The sequence below is a fragment of the Hippoglossus hippoglossus genome, chromosome 4 (assembly GCF_009819705.1).
Source record: "Hippoglossus hippoglossus isolate fHipHip1 chromosome 4, fHipHip1.pri, whole genome shotgun sequence".
In the NCBI taxonomy this organism is placed as follows: domain Eukaryota; kingdom Metazoa; phylum Chordata; class Actinopteri; order Pleuronectiformes; family Pleuronectidae; genus Hippoglossus; species Hippoglossus hippoglossus.
In genome coordinates this window covers 2,953,644-2,974,508 of record NC_047154.1, presented here as the reverse complement: position 1 = coordinate 2,974,508, position 20,865 = coordinate 2,953,644, and the positions used below count along the sequence as shown (strand labels likewise).

At 39.1% G+C, this 20,865-nt stretch overlaps 1 protein-coding gene across 1 annotated transcript in view; it reads right to left on the bottom strand.

The window, feature by feature from the left end:
* LOC117760528 (inactive N-acetylated-alpha-linked acidic dipeptidase-like protein 2) overlaps positions 1–20,865 on the bottom strand; it is a 473,414-nt gene that overhangs the window by 2,721 nt on the left and 449,828 nt on the right. The window contains exon 18 of the mRNA XM_034583636.1: positions 12,078–12,276. Coding sequence (XP_034439527.1) covers positions 12,078–12,276 — 199 coding nt within the window. The remainder of the gene's footprint in view (positions 1–12,077; positions 12,277–20,865) is intronic.

Genomic DNA, 20,865 nt, shown 5'->3' with positions numbered 1-20,865 from the left:
AATCGACAACCAACAATGGACTCAGCCAATCGCTGATAGACAATGTATTTGTCCAATCCCAATGGATCACGCATGTGATGGTTGAGGGTTAAGGGCAGAGGATGAGACCTGTTATTGACCCAAAGGCCAATTTAAGTCTCAGCTGCACATCAGAGGAGTTGCAGGCACCTCAGGGGGTAGTGATGTACTCCATTCATCATGAACCACATGAAAGTGAAAAGGAACATGCAGTATATTCCTAAAAGAGAGATTACTGCATACTGGATTTATTTTAGTAGTCCTAACATGTGGTTACTATATCAATGTAATATGTAATATAAAAGTGAATGCTTCACCCCACACCACTTCCACTGAATAGACACTCAACCATTGTACTGCTAATCAGCTAACATCAACAACAGTATCTCAGTATAAAACACAAGCTCTCACCACTTAAAACCTTGCCTTAAAACCTGTACTGTAAATCAACACTTAAAAATACTGAATACAAAGATGAACTCCATGTGTTGTTTCAGTTATGCCATTTTATAATAATCATTTATTGTGTTTACCTTACAGAGTAGTGAAAGTTAACTTTGAAGAAAACATAGTGCCCTTCATGCAACGTATTTTAGAACTGCGGTGTCCCATAGGGAACAAACACAGCTAGGATCCCTGGTGACTCCACAATGCAGAAGCACCAGAGGTACATTCAAGCAACTGCCTTTAATAAACAGAAAGTTCAAAGAGGACATACAGTCAAGGCTTAATCATATCGCCATACAAAACTGTACTCATCCCCTTTAAAGCAATTAATGGCCTCAGTTCAAACTATTTTAAGAACTTATAAGCCCCCAGAGCTCTGCTGGTTATTGCCAGATCACAGCTGGTGGCTGGAACAGTCAAGCAATTGAGATCAGTCAGGAAACATCCTCTGCATCTTTTAAATCTCCTCTTAAAACATTTGTTTTTATATAAACCTTTTATAAATGTTTTATTTTGTGTGTAACTCTATTTTATTATCTTTGTTTTATGAACTCATTATCTTTCTCTTGTTTTGATTTGCTATCTGTTCATTATTTTTATTTATATTAAGCATTTAGTTACGTGCAACACAAATAAGGTTTATTATTACATTATCATTATTGATATGCATTGAAATCCACAGCATCCACCAATCCTGAAAGTTTGCAACTGTTTACACATGTAAAGTCAAGTCAAAGTGAATTATAGCCTGATGTCACAGATTAGGTCTCAAAGGGCTGCACATTGGTAGTATTCAGGAGACTGACATTGTGTGAATGTAAAACCCTGACTAAAGGAGTGAGTTATGTTTTCTTAAAGTCAGATCCAGCATGTACAGTATATTAAAATAAGTCCAGGGATAATAAGACCATGATCACATTTTCAGCAGCAAGTTGACGTGTAATATGCTAATAGTTGATTTAGTTAAGTCAGAGGAAAGAAGCCTCCCTGATCATTTTGACGATAATGATTATTATTCAAGTATTATTATTATTATTATTATTATCATAACTGGTGCTGCTATCATTAATATCATTACATCTTAAATATCACTCTTATTATTTTCATTATAACAAACTGGCTGACGGAGCTAAAAAATGACAGTTACACAACTGTTCCCGTTCTCTCTCCTCTCTCTCTCTCCCTTTACCCTTTCTCTCTTTTCTCTTTCCTCTTTTCCACCCACCTTTCTTCTCTCACCCCAACCGGTCGAGGCAAATGGCCGCCTACATTGAGTCCCTCTGTTCGAGACTTCTTCCTGTTCAATTTTAGAGAGTTTTTCTTTCCCTCCAAAGTCACCAAGGTGTGGAAACTGTTGGGTTTCTCTATGACATTGTAAGGTCTCTATCTTACTGTGTAAAGTGCTTTGAGATAATGTATGTTGTGATTTGACACTGTACAAATAAAATAAAATTGAAAAGGGAATGCGACAATTGCATGAAGAAGTTTTTCAATATCAGCAAGAATATGACAGATCCTAAAATGAAACAGGGACTGTGCATATGGTTCACTTACTCAAGAAAATAGTTTTAGTGTTCCTCACAAACCATGTTAGTCACCATCCTGATTCAAATGGATGAAAAAGGTGCTGATTGTTAACATTGCAGATTTTGGCAGCTTTATCACAAAAATCAAATATTTGTGTCACTCGAGCCTATTGCATTTTAACTGGACAACCAATGCTTAACCACTGTGATAATAGGATTCATATTGTCCTTGACTTAAGGGAAGACAATAATCACTGAAACAATGGCATATGAAAACATGCTTCATATTTGAAACCTCTGCTTAGTTTCCCATCACAAATATTCTGCACCATGTGAATTACTGTCCTTAAAGAGCCCTCCTGCCTGTGTCTCTTCGTCTTCCTGTCACACCAGCATGCACACACATAAAGCAAAGCACACATATATAAACAGAGGCAAGCCTTCGGGGGGTCGCAGAGGCGTCGTTTGTAGGTCAAAATGGCAGCGACTGTGGAGGGCTGCTCTCCTCGGGCCTCAAGTCAATTGATTTCTCTTAAAGTGGCTGAATGGACAGTCTTAGGGAGTAAATGGAGCGATTCTTCATCTGTTAAGACACACGTAGTGAGCTGTAGGGTGTGAGGCAACACTCACCTTCAAAACACAATTTAGACTCAAAGTCAGAGCTCGGGAGTTATTCTGTATCAACTTCACTACTTAACACCAGTGACTCCAGTGAGGCCAGTCCAGAGGGATAAGGGCGTTAAGAAAATTGCATTTGTTGGGAAAAATTGGCAGGGAGAATTATTAATTAAAAGTAACATGATACAAAAATTGTTGCAGAGTGTAAGCAGCTATCTTATTCACCACATTGTCCATGCTCGCTGACTTTGTGCTGGCTGGGGGTGATTTTACCACAAAACACTGTTGCTCATGAATTCAGTGTTTTTGGCAGCCGCTCTCATAATTAAAATTTCTGACCAGCACATGAACACAAAAGTCAGCAGAAGACTCTCAAATGAGTCATGTTCATTCACCCTCCGAGGATAAAAATACCTGAGCCACAAATAAACGGACTGACTAATGTCTCAAGTTATTTTCAAGGTTGATTTTCATACCTATACTCTGAAAAAAAAAGTGTGGCTGCCAGAAAGGAACAAGACATTTTGGCGTGGCACAGTAGAAAAAGCAGTGGTGTAAAATGATGGAAATAAGGATGGCTGAATTCCATTTTCGCTGCCTCTGTGTCAGGATCCTGATACTGTGCACGCTGGCTAACTGCTGCGGCTTCCTGGAACAGAGCAAATCCGTTGCTCTGTCTGCTGTGTAAAAGATTAGATTATGTTTAGTAAAAAAAAGTTTCTCTACATCCACTGTCAGTGTTTTTAAAGTATCTTACTTTCTATAAACTGTAAGTAGGCAAGTCAAACTTGCATTTGCATGAACTAGTGTTTTGGCCACGTTTGGACAGCACAACAAATTATCACAACACAGATATGTTACCACCTTAACTGTTGATTTGGCTGTAATAGCAAACAGATTCAGTTGGTGCCTGTTGAGAGCGGTGAGATTGAGTCAGAGCAGTAAAGGTGTCAGCAGTGAAAGAAAAATATAGAGCTGAAAGACCCTAAAATGCTCTGGAGAGCTGAAGGGAATTACAGAGGTAATAATATTGTCTAATTGTTGATAATTGGATTAAAGCAGCAATTAATTACGTATGCTCATACAACTCATTGTTAATATAACAGTATGTATTAATGCAGCTTTTGGGGAGGAAACTAAAATATGTGGCTTTGGTCAACACAAGAAACAGATCATAGTTTAAAGCTTGTAAAAAGAGACATGTTAATATAGATGAGCTAGGACCCGACCCTGGCCTCCTGCCTTGCTCCATAAAGGACACACGACTTCCTATCTTGGTTCTGAACTATAGCTATCTATGTAAATTGTGTAGAAGTGAATCAGTCAGCATTGTTTTAGTTTCAAGAGGTATGCTTTGTAATCTTGAAAAATCTGCAGCAGCAAACGTCGTGATTTTTCAGTTTATAGTTAAATTATCTTAAAAGATGCAAAAACTTCAGTTTGGTCTTCTATGACAAAGAAGACAAAATGAGTTTTGGTGGAATGAACCATTCAAAAACACAAACAACACCCAACAAAGAAGTCATCTTTGTAACATATGCATTATTTTTGCTCAGGTGAATATTGCATTCATGTTTGGAACAGCACTTTGAAAAGAATCAGCAGGAAAGTTATTTCTGAAAGGAAAAAAAGAAAGACACAGAGTGTGACTGGGCCTGGCAAGGGCAAGTGCGTGAACAGGCTTGCCCTCATGAAACACCCTTGGAGTTGTTGTATTATCCCTCAGCATTGTGTTCACATCTTGTACGAAGCTGTAACCCAATATGCCAAAGAGAAAGTATCCATATTGAAAATGGCTTTGTTCTGCCGGAGGAACAGGTCTATATAAACTGTCACCTTTTGCCCACTGGTCATTGGCAGCTGAGCTACAAAGCCAGATGTTGTTTTTGTTTTGTTTTTTATCCTGAAAGCATCATCCATCTATTGCCTGGACCTGCTTATTCGGTTCATGGCTGTGGGCTGGAGTTATCTCTGTATATAGCCTGTCGGATATATACATTATAATCTCTCACTCCTGGTGGTCTAAATGATGAACTGTCAATATGATGCTATAAAATCATCTTGCATGCTGAGTTTGTTTTCTTTTTCTTTTTTCTCTCGACTTTCACGCTCTATTTTTAAACTCCTGCCCGATTCAATGGGGATGAATCAATCATTATGACTGTGATGCGACAAATTGAATGAATTGAAGTTTATTTAATACAGTCTATTTACTAAATAGCTTTTTACCATGCTCCTTTGATAATATGATTAAATTACTTGGGTTAATATTGATAGTCATTACTTTTGACTTTTGATGTATTGTTGTGAATTTAAATGTATTTAATATAGCCTATCTTACTCACTAAAACTCTGTATTAATGTGCTTGGGTTTCTAATGAGTTAGGAAGAGTAATTAAATAGTTTTAGTATTTTCAAGATGTATTAAACAGATCTATGTTCAAATGATGTTCACTAACAAACTGTAGGAGGAGCTCACACTGAGCCACAATGTGCGGCCTATTGCCAGTAATGAAGACTTGACACTGTGAATCCTGCCTTTTGTTTAGAAAGACTTATAATGTGTGAGCTTATACCTGAAAAAAGGTTTTTGACAAATAAATATATTAAATGTTCTTGTGTCAGATGTCATGAGTGTGTTTCTTCTTCTGTGTACATGTGAATCGACCTACGCACTTTAGTTTCCTTGGGTCTGGTATTCTGCTGAACACCATCCAGGTAATACATCCCATTATTTGAACGGAACATGCAGAAGGTAAGAACTACCTGACATGGGGCAGAGGTTTCCTGGTTTGTCACTTGTCATGTATTATCCTTTATGTAAAAACTAACGTGATGAAAAGAATTGAAAATTATGTCATGAAAAAAGAAACTGAAAGAAAGAAAGAAAGAGGAGCAATACCCTAAAGAAGATAATCGTGTTTGCCCATGCCCCCTAACTGTCCCCCTGTCTGTCTGTGAATATCCAGTGATGAAAGAGTTCCTTTTCAAAGACCTCTGAGTGCACATGAAGACATCTGCTATCGACTGGCATGGCCCTCGGCAGCCTGACATCCGCTCTTAATTGAGGCTGCCTCCTGCTCTGCAACACAACAAATTGGGTTTAAACTATGTCTACTGGTCCCAGGTGTCACTCACACAGGAGCAGCAGCATCCATCCAACACTGACAGCTGCAAGGTGTGTCCCTCTGTGCTGGGACCCGTTTGTGAGGTTAGTTTCAGAGTGGGAACATTTCAGCTCATCATCTTTGCAAAGTGGAATTTAAAGATTAGGTGGGTTTAGGGGCAAAACTCACATTTTCTGAATCTAGACACCTTTATTTTAGTGCTGGAGATAGATAAATAGTAGGCTCCAAATAGATAACATAAATTTGGTTTTCAGCAATCAATACACTGCCTTACAGAATAATTGAGCCAATTTACACATGTGTACAGAGAAGTTCCATTGTGTTGCACAACCTCCAAAACCAATACACACAGTTGATATATTGGGTTTTCAATCCAAATGTACACATACCTGTTACAGTGGTAACGTCTGAGAGGAAATGTAAAGGTTCCTTATTGGTTTCGGAAACTGGCATATTTGTTATTGGAACCAGCACACTGATCACACTGAAGCAATCAATCAAATTTTATTCGTACAGCTCATATTCACAAATCACAATTTGCCTCTTAGGGCTAAACAAGGTGTGAAATCCTCTGTCCCATCATCTTACGCCTCAAAAAGAGTGAGGAAAGACTACCCAAAAAACTATTTTAATTTATATTTCATGTATTAATGCAAAAGAACATGTCTGACAGAGATGAAGGGAGCAGTAATGGTAATTGAAATGATAGCTGCATTGCCATTAAAAGTAGTATAAGTGAATATAGGCATATTGTATATCTAAGCAATCTAGTTGTAATCATAACCCCTGATCAGCTACCACCACAATTCCCGATCCATGATCTACAATCGACCATTTCCAGAACTTGCACTGTTCAAATTCAGTGTGCTGACTTCGCAAAAGGAATACATGAATTAATTTCCAAATCCAAAATGGAAGTTTTTGCTAAATATGTGGGTCAAAGTAATGACTTTTTATTGTTATTACTTTTCAGTGAAAAACACCAACATTGTTTTGGGCCAGGGGGAAATGTAGTTCCTTTTTGGTTTTCAAAGCCATATTAGTTAGCATACATTAGCATATTAATTTTGAAAGACACAGTCCACTTCTTTCACTTCCAAAACCATTAATGTATCTTCAAAAAAAACTATTAAAATTTATATTTCCATTTTCAAATCCCCAAATCACTTGCATTATACAGGAGTTGTAAAATCATGAATGAAACATTTTTCCTGATTGTCTCTAAAAAATAAATGTAATGGTTTGTAGACACCATCTTCGGTTCCTACTAGTAAAGTCCATGGCAGAAATGTTGTCTAATGTTGCTTTTGTTACGTTTCTTTTAACCTTTGCATGTGCTAAGCATATTGCAGCAATGGTTTTAAAGGTGCTACATACATTTACATACTCAACCTACTTACTCTCAAATCTACTGTAAGCCCTGCATGTTTGCACAAGGGACAGAATAGAAACATAATTCCTTCTGCAGCATCTAAGATCTGAATGATTCATACAATCCAGTACCACAGTTAGTAACTTGAGCCTCTTCAGTGTCCAAAGCATATTAAACTAGAGCAATGGAAATAAACATTGAAGCCAAAGATCAATCATTTCCAATTCCATCTAGGTTTGATGCAGTCAAATACACAGCCAACCGGTGGGGCTTAATGCATGTGTTGCCCTTGATTAAGTCTACTGGATACACCCGGGTTATAAATGTAACATGTGCAAATAAAAAGGGCAAATCAGGCTGGACTTGATAGATGTATTACCAAAGCCATCGCTGATGCAGTTGGAAGAAGTTGGACAAGTTGCCTTGCAAGTTCAGGTCTTTCCAAAGAAAACTAGTAGGTAAATGGGCAATACTTGTGTCAAGGTGTATATTTGGTTTGTCGGACTTCAGTGATTTTTGTGTAACAACTAGTGTGAATGAAAGTTAACTTTGCTGGAGGCCTCTTTCACCAGTCTCAGTCTGAGCATTCGATTAACATCAACAACTCCATGCAACTCTTTGTTTATCTCTTTCTGGTAGAATCAGTGTTGCTCCTCTTTCTACAGTGGCAGAGACATCTCACACAAGCACATTATAGGAAAACACGAAAGCAAAAGTCACAACATGAAAGCAAAACTGACAAGACAACTACAAAAGCCACAACCTAACTGCAAATGCCACAACATGAATGCAAAAAAGCCACACAACGGAAACACAATGCAAGTAAAATAGTGGCACGCTTGAACGCAGAAGGTGACTGTTCTCATTGCATGTTCAACATCCTTCACTCACCTCTGTTGTGTCAGTTGTATGGCTCTTGCATTCGAGTTGTGGTTTTTGCAGTTGTGTTGTGCATTTTACCTTTGTGTTTTCCATTAATGTGCTTGCGAGGTGGCTTTCTCTCACACTACTAATGTTTATATTACTCATACTCTGTGTTACTGGAACATTTCCCCCCTTGGCATTGTATACCTGTCAGTCTCCCTGGTACCTGGTCCTTACGTGACCTGGCTGGGATGTGAAGGATTTCGGTATGCTGTCAGTAAGATAGCTTAACAACACACACACACACACACACACACACACACACACACACACACACACACACACACACACACACACACACACACACACACACACACACACACACACACACACACACACACACACACACACACTTTTTGAGGTCCAAATCAATCTCAGCCAAGTCTCGGTTATTATAGTAATACAGTATTTTGTTTTTATTGTTGCTTGCATATTGAAACTGCCAACATAATTTATAGTGTTCTCTGTTTATATTATTAGTTTTTTTTTTACTGCAATATTACACAGAGCCACAAGTGTGTATGTGTGTGCCTTTTATTAGTTTCTGTGTATTTACTCTAGTGAAAGTCACACAAAGCTTAATGTCATTGCCATGACAAGATGTGTCAATGGGCAGAAATACACATCCATTCTGTCTATGGGCTGTACTACAGCTTGGGTCAGAGCCTTCATCTGGCAGTCGTACTTTTTGTTCCCAGCCTGGTTAAAGAAAGTTTTGGTACATCCAGACATCAGAGGATATTGTAGATCGGTGTGTCAGCCACCTAACAGTAATTAATCTTGCGTTAGCAGATGAGGTTATCTAGCTGAAGCATGTAGGAAGAGAGCAACAGTGGGCCAAGGATAGAGCTTTGGGTAACACCACAGGTCAGAGGTGTAGTGGACATTCCAAGCCTGGAATTAGTCAATGGCTATAACTGACATATTGAAGACATCCAACATGCTTAATGAAGACCCCAGTTTAGCTAAGTGAAAAAAAGTTAGTTTTTGTTATGTTGTTGGCAGATAATTGAATTTATGGTGTCAATGAGTTTTACTGGTGCTAATTATTCATTTGAGGAATTTAATACCTGCAGAGCTAAAGCACTTTTAGTTTTGTAAACACAAAAAAAGAGGGGTATAATGTCTGTACCTGAAGGTACATTTGTCAGAAAAGCACCCTGTAAGATACGGAAATGGTCTCAAGCGTGATAACTGTGGACCTTTTATGATTTTGAAGGTGTAAAGTCATTGGTGACAGCAAAGGGTACATACTTGCACCTTTTACAAGCTTAAGGTACAGGCAAATGATGCATGCAACTTTTTATTTAAAAAAAGAGTTGGGTTTATTAAGCAAGTTACTGATATGTTTACATTCAGATCTTGGTCTGTGTGGCGAGGGCTGGTGGGAGGCTAATTTTATTAACTCCATAAATAACTGGGAGTGTATTTTAGTTATCTCAGCTAGTCGTTACATTTCAAAGGATAAATGTTTTTTAAAAATAATGTTGTATGATCATGATATGGTTGCTCAAATCTAATGACAAGAGGCTATCACACGTCATTAGTTTTCAAGTCTGTCTGTGTCTGTCTCTTTCTGTCTGTCGGAGTCTGTCTGTCTCTCTCTGTCTGTGTCTGTCTCTGTCTGTCTATCTAAGCCCACCTGTTTAAAAGCTTAGTAAAAAGATTTTTCAGAATATTAGATTTCAGTATGCAATAACAAGAAGTGCACCATCAAATGTCAAGTTTGTGTTCTGCAAATGCATAAATTGTAACATTAATCTCGTAATGTTACATAGTAGATATGCACTTGCCAAAGAAATTAATTCCCAAAGGTGTATTAACTGAGGTGCTGTTAATCATCAAAGTTCATTCCTTTGTCTATTTTTCTTTTCTGCAGGGGTATCGTGTTTCAACCTATCCAACCATACCACTGATGGACAATGACGGAAGATGGCGTTCACTGAAAGAAGGTTAAGTGTGGTGAAAGTGGATAGAGTAGGCGTGTTCCAGTGCACAGGCCTTGATGAAGCCTTAATAACAGCCTTTAGTATTGTATGTATTTTTCTTTTAACATTTCATACCCACCACACCAGAAAAACTCTGACCTTCATTCAGAGGCACATTGTCAGTGTTGTGGAAGAGGGAGACAAGCCCCTGCTGGTAACTTCCTCACAGTGATGAACCTTTTGTGCTAGATCATCATGCGTCAATTGTTTTAAGGTTCTGTACTTAATAATAATATTGTTAAATTTTTTTCGAACATGCACTGCTGTATGTGTAAATACATATAAAAAAAAGATTTTAATCGAATCAGTTTTTTTTTATAAATTTAGGGGAATAATTGTAAATGTGCTGTAAAGGGCCATTAGCTGGGGCGACAAAGCCTTTGTACTCTTTAAGGTCCATTCCTGTTCCTGTATTTCTTAGTGTGTACCTGGTTTATTCGTAAAAATGCATGTTTTTTGAGCAGGTAATAATAGTTTTAAAATTTAAAACAAGGTTTGTAACATGTGAGATAATTTAATGCTGTTTAAATCTATCGTTTTAAATATATGGATTTTTGCTTCCATTGATAGTGGACTCAATGCCAGTGCTTTCATTGAGCAAAAAAGCAGTTGTTCAAAATTACGTTTTATACAACTACAGTTAAAAAAGACATTTAAAGTTGAGTCAGAGTTTAAATCCCCCAGGAAACGCAGCAGGTCCATCCACTGACCTTCTTAGTGACAAAGACTACTTCTTATCTCAAATCTCCTTTCAGTGGCAGCGGCGACTGCACCTCCGATTCAGAGTATTTACAGCTAAACCACAAACTGAAAAAGGTCTGCCCTGACTTGCCAAATACAGATGGACGAGATTCTCTGAAAAGGCATTTAAAGTCTTAGTATACAATATCATGAAGTAATGGTTGCTAAGGGACAAAGGAAGCATGCACACAACCATAAGTATACAAATAACAGGCATTTGCACTGCTGTGCCACATGAATGTCACAATGTTTTGATGTTGCTTACAATGTACTTTCGATTTTGTTGGGTAAAAACAATATCAACAGTTAAAGCTAAAAAATGTATCAAAGACTGCTTAGTGCTCTCAGTCTAATTGTCTCAGTCTTGTGAGGGAATGGTAACTTCCTTTACAAATGAGTACTATTAAGTCTTAATGCTCTCCAAGCATGATGGAGCAGCTAATTTGAGTTTGGATGCTAATGAAAGTCTAGGACAATTAACATGTCAATTACTGCCATAAACTGTGAATAACACTGAACAGCAGAGGCCATTTATTCTGTTCGAATCTAGTGGAAAAGTATATGGCTAAGAGCTTTGTATGTGTGTGTGTGAGTGTAAATGTATACCTGACAGCGTGGATGCTAAAATCAGACAGAACAAGGGTGTTACTGTTATGAGTCCCCACCATCAGTCAAGCTCATGTGATTTGAAATGATTTATAGTTGTTTTTATTTTATTCTTTAGCTGGAGCGATTGATTAAGATAACTCCATCAACCAATCCACAGCTCTCTCTTTCTTGTGCAGTGCATGGACTGTGCACAGCCGATGAATTACTGCTGCTCTGCCCTGAAAAGCTGCTGCTTCAAAAAAAAAAACAATCACAGTTGCGTGTTATTTATTTACATGTTATATTTTTCTTTGTGAGCAGGAATAAATATGTGTTCAGTGTGAAGCTCAAGTTCTATGTCACAGTGTTGCTGTTCTGCTCCGTATGTAGAACAAGTTGAAAAAGATGTGGATCCGCCCGATGAAAGATAGATGGAGGATGGGGGAATTTTAATAATGGCTGACACAGCATGGGGCTATGTCTGATTTAGGCACTCTGTGAAAAATATATCAGGAGAATGGGAGGAGGTCAGAAAGGGGGGAAGTTTATCTATTTTTTTCTTTTTGCTGGAGGGAGAGTATAGAAAATTTGTACATTTCTAAAATTATAATAAATGTCATGGCCACACATCACTACTACTGAGTGTTTGAATGGGAGCAGGCTGACATTATACATGCAACAACACTGCACCACTGTTACACCTCTGAGAGTGCAACTTCCCTCCTACCTGTAAACTCCAGGCGGCGTCTGTGGGATGATGAAGCTCTTCTCCAGGTCACGTAGCACATCGTTCAGCATTCGCACGTGGGAGGGGTCGCGCTCTTTGGGGTCATTGGCTGGCCGCATCGTTTCTGACTGGAAGAAAGCTGCGTGGTCTCTCAAGGAGGCGGCTGAGGACAGCATGGACGGAGATATCACGCTTTTGTCTGGGCACGTATATGGGGGGAGATAAAGTAAACAGAAACAACACATGAAAAACACTCTCCTTTAAAGGGTATGTAAATGTCAGTTTCTGTAGAAGCTGACTTACATGTAAAAGCATTGGGTAAAAGAACTAGATGTGGAAAATACACTTAAATTGAAAGGCAGATGTTGTGGTTTTGTTAACATTGTGGTCTTAAAACTAAAAATCTCTCAACAAAACCTCTGCAGTTTCTGCAAAATTTTGAGAAATTCCCTCAAGGTAGACCTGAGATATCACATTCACGAGGCCAAGAATGTGTATTGTTAGTTCACAGTGACCTTCGGCTATATTCTAATCAGGTCAACTTTAAATCTTCGTGAATATTTGTGCCTGATGCAATAAAATTATCTCTGGGCCTTTCTGATACAACGTTTACACAGCTACCCTGACCTTTGACCACTGAATTCTGACCAGGTCATACTTCCAGGGATTCCTTTAAGGCAGTTTCTGAATAACCATGTTCACAAGGATAAAATGTGCTTTGTGAGATTCACAATGACCTTTGACCTGAGAGTGGGGCTATATTGAGAGCACAGCTTATCGATCTTCTACTGCTTCTATTACAGTTCCAGCTGTGCAAATATATTACAGTGCATATTTAAAATGTGGCCATAGCCTATAATCATCCAGCTAATGACAGCTCCTTAATTGTTGTGGTGTTGTCACGTGTTAGCCTGGACCGTTGGAGCTAATAATGCATCAAATTGGACTAATGAATAGGCGTGTCCTATAATGCTACCATACAATGTGTAGATGTACAAAGAAAGAGGTTGAATAAAGTCAGAGCTCAAAGAGCCGGCACTGTGTCTCCATCTTGTTGAAACACTGATATTAAACCCAAGACATTTCTTAAACAAGTGGAATACTTCAGCGAAATGTCTCATTAATAATCAACTGCTTCATTGAATGGGAACTTTTCAACCCGCTCATTGTTACCAAGTTGCCAGGACCAAGATGAACTCAATCTTTTGTTTCCAAAAGCCCGACCACTTTTACATCACTGGCAGACTTGCAAACATGCACTTCTGGATTTCGTGGGCAGTCTGGTCGAGAGAGCAGAATCAAAACATCCTAGTCAAAATCAACCAGTGAGGACAACTACAAGACAGTAATCTGAGAGATATGTAAGAAAACTGTATTGAAAGTGTGTTAAATGAGCTTCAATACACTATGGTGCATGGAGGAGGAAGAGGCCGCCACCGCCCAAAGTGAGGAGGCACCAGACTGGGAGGATGGAGGTGCCTCCCCAAAGTGAGGAGGCACCAGACTGGGAGGATGGAGGTGCCTCCCCAAAGTGAGGAGGCACCAGACTGGGAGGATGGAGGTGCCTCCCCAAAGTGAGGAGGCACCAGACTGGGAGGATGGAGGTGCCTCTTGTGGAACCAATGTGTCAAATATGCACCAATGAAAACAAAAGAAAGAGTTGCTGTTTTGCAGTGAACTTCCAGCTGAAGCATGTGTAATAACTAATAACCTATGAATATAGACTCCCCTGTGTAAACATTTTTTAAAAGTCAAAAATGAATTTAGTTATTTCACATATTCAGTGATTTGAATATGCTGCTGACTCAGAATTAAGCTTGGTGCATCCTCTATTAACTGGCCCCCCCTGGACCTGATCTCAGTGTGTAACAATACACAGACATGTTTCCATGCAGTAGTACAAGCATTCTTTAAACCAGAGGGGATAAGAGGATAAGCAGCTGTTAACAACTAGGTTACCTCTCCCCCACCATTCTCTCCAGCTGTAGTTCTCTTTAACCTTGTTTACTTTTGCAGTGACATAGATGACTTTGATAGAATGGATCAACACAACTTTAGCCACTGATCAACCCGCCTGTTGTAAGCTGGCATCGGCGTCCTGTGACCCTGCCAGGAGAAGCTGGTACATATAATAAATAGACATGTGGTGTATCATATAATTCGTCAGGAAATCGTTAAATCTGACAGACTCCACTGCTGGAAATGTTTAATTAGCTTCAACAAGCCCCACCCACCTGCTGAGATGACAGGCATGAGGCATGCTGACATGCTGCTGGTCGTGTGTTTGGCATCATGGTACCAGCCAAATTAGAAATCACATGCAGCGCTGACACTGAGCTTTACACGTCCTGAGTTGCACCCTCAAAGTTCATCGCAGAGAATCACTTTAAACTTTCCTCTCATGCTTTTGAATCCTCATACAAGCCTACACTCATTATAATAAATCAAACAGACGCTCTCCTTTCTCACTTGTAGCTACCAATCAATTTCCTCCACTGGTCTCAACACACAGACACATGCACACAAAAATACACACACACACACGCACACGCACGCACGCACGCACGCACACACGCACACACACACACACACACACACACACACACAGAGATTACTGCGTGAACCTTCACTAGATATTCATTTTATGGAGACTCAACCAGAGCTACTACTTATCTAATTCTAACCCTTACTTTAACCTTAACCTTACTTTCAGTGAACTTACACTTAACCCTTCCACAGCCTCGGAACATGTCTAAAGAGAAATAGGTCCCCACACCGTGAGTGTCACAGACACACACACACACACAAATAAAATACTACTACACAACAATGCTATCCTCATTAGCCTGTCAACACAAAGCTGGCTTAGTTTTACATTACACTTGGCACTTTGAATCAACTACCTTAGATTTGCAGTTAATTGGCTTGTATTCCTGCCTCTATTAAATTACATCTGGCTGAATCCAGTGGCCTCGTCTTTGGAAAGGCTGATATATGCTGTTTACTGTCTGTATGAAGACAAAGATTCATGGTCAGGTGCTCATCTCTACATGGTTTACATCCAGCATTGCGAAAAATCTTTGCAAATACATGAGCACAATAATATTACTGCTTGTTGTTCTGCACGCCAGGAGAAATCCTTATAACATGTCTCTCACTGACAATATCTATGATTATATAAGCTTGAAATGATGTGCTGTTCACAAAGTCTTGAACGTACATTGTATATAAAGATGGACGACGTGTCTCCACTTCCTCCCACTATCCACAAATGAAGCCACATTTGTCACAAATGTCTTTTGGAGCCTACACAGTAGCGATAGGGGGATGGAGACACTGTAGCAACGTCCTATCAGCTCATGCACTCAACCAATCAGCTATCAATCATACCGTTGCCCCCCCATTAATATAATCTCAAATAAGTAATTAAAACCAAATGTACCAGAAAGGTAATCACTTGGACAAACATCAGTGTGATAATAACTAAACGACAGAAATGATCTTTGAGAAAAAGACAAAAGAAAGAATTGTCATATTTTGACTTGTTGTCGTTTGTTCCATGTTCCATCCACTAGCATGGAGGAGGCAGCCTATACTGCTATAGTTTCACTTTAGGGGAGCAGTCATGATGTCCTTCTTTGGTCTTGAACTACTGAAAGAATAGCACCTGTCTGTAAATCTGAGTGACCACTGGAAAAACTTAATCAACATTTATTTCCATACGTGGTGCAGTGATGTGTCTCAAACAAACACGAGGATGTATCAGTGCAGAGGTGTCTGTGAAGCACATTTGCATTGCAGTGGTTTGCAGGCTATCACATATACAGTAGCTTGTGCTATCAAGATATAGACATGGGCTCATCGTGCTGCACTGTTGAAGCTCTACAGCTACTGATACCGATGGCAAATGGTATCAGGAACTTTGATTCATTGGCTTCTGAACTGGTGAATCATCAGTCCATCCAAGTTTTTCTATGCAAGGTAACACTTAGCCTGAAGGTAAAACATTATATATTTCCATAATTTCAATACATTTTTATATCCATGTACTTCACTTGGTCTGTAGCAAATTTCAATGTATGATTTATTTCAGATTTAGAACATGGTACACCTGCTTCTCTGTGTGTGGATTTGGTTAAACTAGATTAGTCATTCTCGTTGACTGGGCTGCAACCTGGTTCCAGGTAGTAGTAAGAATTTGCCATGATCTAAAAAGTTTTATTTTATTTCTGTCTCACTACCCGCAGTTATTCATGGTTCTCACCATGAGAGATGGATCCCTCTACTTATTCTACAAACAGAACTGTATGTGGATCACATATCTTGTGCCCTTCCGTAAAGCACAGTGTCGAATTAGGTGCGATTTGGACACGTGATCATTTTGATTTTATTAAAATGAATATAAACAGGCGGCAGCATGTTGTAGAACAGTTTGAGGAGGACGCACTAATTCTGAAGTAGCTCTGGAGCATTAACAAAGGCCAAGATAAAAGACCATTCCAAACAGGCAAGTTTAGAATGAGCACTATACTAGCAAATAAGGTTACGTAAGGTTAGATACATTTATTGCAGTTTTTTAAATTTTATGTAGCCTTGATCAGTCCTTATCCATAACTACACCATAACTGCCATGCATGCACAGATATTAACATTTTAATTAAACACATCAGAGAGGCTATGTATAGCCTGTGTGCGCATTGCGTAAACCCAAATCACAAAATGCTAACTTTCTACATAATGTAATCGTCACGACATCAAAAGCAGATGATTAAAAAGGATTGGTTAATCTAAATCAGTTGTAGATCACGTCAAGCCTTATCAGTTGCAAATGTTAATGAATTACTACAGTATATGATTTTATATTCTGATTTATTATAGTAAGTTATTATAGTGGGTTATTATTTATTTTAAGCCATGATGACATCGTTCCTTCCACATGTTCATAAATCTGTTCTGTCTACGGACCTATAGGAAGCAGAGGGGTCTGGACAAATGTGTTTTTTAAACTTTGCATGATGTCATTTTATGACTTCATTGTGACTTCTTCATGACGTCACTTATGTAACATGACATCATGATCATTTTCTGGTCAATACAAGCTTTTTAATTGCCTTTTAATGATTTGCTGAAATATCTTTTGAAAATTTGGTGGAAATCTGCCCCTGTGCTTTCCACACACACACACACACACGCAAACAAACAATACCCTGCTTCAGTGTACAGGGTGAGTTGGAGAAAATTATGAAAAAGTATCCAACATTTATATTCTGCTCGGTGATAAGTGACTACTTAGTCCTAAAAAGGTCCATTCAGCAAGACAGAAAAAAAGGAGCTGTTCCTGACCATGTAAGACATAATAAGAGAAAAGAAGTAGAGTACATGTAAGCTTTCTGAAAAGAAAAATAATGAAAGCACCATTTAGTATTTCACAGACTTCCTGTGAAAGTTTATTTGGCACTAAGATTGGGGCCGTGATATTTGATTTTGAGTAATGTGGAAAGTTGTCTGTCTGAGAATCGGTGCAGAATTATCAAGTTATAATGAAAAAAAGTTTATAAATCAACTTCTTCCAAAATCCTCGTCTTAATGGACAAACCTTGAAATGTTTTTGTGTGCGTCTTTTGGATCTGAGTGCATCACATTATGCTGGGAGCAGAGCGTGACTCATCGGAGGCAGGGGGAAGACAGTTGGGACAAAAATAGACAAAGAGAACTGCTCTCTCCTACAAATTTAAATGGCTCCAGCTCCTTGCAGCCAGCTGGGACTCATGAAATATTGTTTGATTGTTGTAATCCATCACATCCTTTGACACTCGGGGACCTGTGCGAGTGTGTTTGCATTTGGGTGTTCAGTTGGGACTTGGCCTCCTGTGATAACAGCGGCAGAGAAGAGAGAGGAAAAACAACAGAGCTGTGCAGAGATAGTTTGATTTGATGGAATAACTTCCGTATTTTGTACAATCACAGATGTTAATAGACGTTGGCGTTTGTTTAATGGACCCTCATTCTTTATTCCTGTGGATACAAGCTTTTAAATCCCAATTAGGGCCCCAGCAACAAGCAGTGCAAAGACCCTACTGTAAAGCAAGTAATTATAATTTTTCTTCTGACAAAATAAATCACAATATTGTGGAGTTTAAGGTTCCACAAACTTGCTAAACTTGTCGGTGCCACCCCCGAGGCACATTTCACCTAGATGCACACAAATTGGTATCATGTGTATCATACTCAGATGTACAAAAAAGCCTCTTGGAGCCTTGGCCTAAACCCAACAGGAAGTCTGCAATTTCCAGGAAATCTCCGGTCATCGTATATTAACGAACTCCACAAACAGTCATAATCAGGCCGACTGGCAAATTGGTGCACACAATCTAGAGACCTAAGTGATGAAAGGCTATTGAAAGATTGCATTTTGATTGAATAGTAGGTCTGTGGTGTGGATGTTATTGTATTTTGAGCGTTCATGGTCAGATCTGCCAGGAGTCCTGTCACGAAGACAACACTCAGTGACATGATAATATTCAGGCATAGCACCACCTATTGGATACAGGAAACTACATGTTTATACTCCTGTGTGCTCATCTCATCAGCGGTTTCAACCCGATGTGCGTGGGGGTGCAATATCTTGCCTCTGCTCTTTTATGCTTTTATGTCTTGATGCTGCTTCTATGCATGAGACCAAGGAATGTGTGGTCTCCTACTGGTCCAATAAAGTCCCTATGGTACAATGGTCATCAGCCTCATCCAGGACACAGGACATTTACACCTGCCAGTAAAATGCATTTTGCATGATTGGATTGCAGTAGAATTGTTTGACCACTTGGAAGTACCGATGGAAATGCACCCACAATGCATTCAGAGCGGATTATGATCTGATCTGTTTAAACAACCTGTGGATGTGGACTGGGCCTTACTGTCATCATATTGAAGTCAAAATGAAATTACGTCAAGACACTTGTGGATGGAGAAAATGAGAATGAGACCATTTGTTGAAGATAAGACTTCTCCTCATGCTTTAAAAATAAGCCAACACAATCATTCTGCTTCTGTGATGGTTTCAATGTTAATCTGTTCTCCATCTTTTATCTTTTTTTGTTGTTGTTTGTTATTTGTTGGACCTGTGCAAATGAGGAGAATGTGAGGATGAGTAAGCTGGACAGAGCGACCAGACCTCATTCAGACCTCAATGTGGACACTAGTCCAGGTTTAAATCTAATCAGGTTCAAATCATACAATCTGAAACAGCGTCATTTACACCATGTTTCTAGCCGTGTTCAGGCGTCGATCACAGCGGATATTTAGGTAATTTGAATGTCCGGGCTTACAGACACTTGGATGACACCACAGGAGCAGTATGGAGGCATTTTATGTTTATATTTGTTCTTAAGTTTCATGTCATTGCAAGTTTCTCTGACATGCACAACCCCCCCCCCCCCCCCCCCCCCCCCACACACACACTTTGATGTAAACACACTGTTAATCAACCTGTTTGCGTACACAGTGTCAGACTGTGTGTCACACTGTAGTTTATGATTTAGCTTGAACAGGTCAAGCCCTGCTTAGACATACTGTACTTAAGTGCCAGGCATATCTCTACTTACATCTGATCTCAGAACTGTACTCTGCCACATAAGGGATCTGATGTTACCTGTTTGCATTATTCTCATCATTAACTGCCCTCTTGTAAATGGATTAAACCTGGGATCTTTGACGGGGGGACTGACTGTAGCTAACTAACTGCCTTTTTACTAAAGATAACTTAAAGGCATTATTGTCATGACACTGGAGCCAGCAATAAAGTCAAGGTTCATGGTAAATCAACACAACTTGACGTTCTACTCAGACTCACACCATTCACCCAAAGTAATAAAACTAAGTAGCCCTACATTAATTATCTATTTAAATAGATAGTTGCATACAAATATGAATCACTGAGTTAATTGATTCAGTTGTGGGAAAAGTGGCAGATAAATACCTGTATACCAGTTATTATATTCATGACTTTAACTTTCACTTTGAATGTGAGTCATCTCTGTTTACGACGGTCAATTTCCTAGTTCAATGTTAATTTCTCAAAGTGGATAATGGGACAAGCATTGATGGTGTGGTGTGTGGAATTGCACTGTGTATCTTCATTCAACGTTACAACAACACAGGCAAATGCTTACAGTGTTTTGATTAAATTGCCCATCGAAGAATAAGCTCACACACAAATCAACATACATTTGCATTACCACAAGTAGGACAGCAAAATTAGACAATACCCTCTAAATTGGCATTTTTCAAAATACAACGTGAACAACAGCAGATGAATTGTACTTCATGCATGTCGGCAATTTACTATTCTACCTTTCTATGTTAGTGCTGTTGAGGACCAAAGGAAGCTCTGCTACTGAGCACTATCACTTCAGCAAATTCATGGAGATTTATGTCAGATCAGACAGGACCAAAGGCAGTTTTATATTTAAAAAAAAAGAGAAAAGAAAGGATAATTGCGATATGGGAAGTTGGACAAAAGGTTTTTGGGGTTTCAATTAGCACTGGTTGTTTGATCGGAGTCCCCTCCATGACTGCCACTCATGAATACTGCAGTACTTCATGCTGGCTGAGAAGAATCCATTAAATATCACTGGGCCTCTGCCGCAGGGGGCTTCTAAAACACCCAGGGACCAGAAACACACATTTACAAAAACACACACACACACACACAAGCATTTTACTCACACACCCAAACAGCCATTTCACATTCCCCAAAATATAATGTTTAAATAGACCCCAAAAGTACATG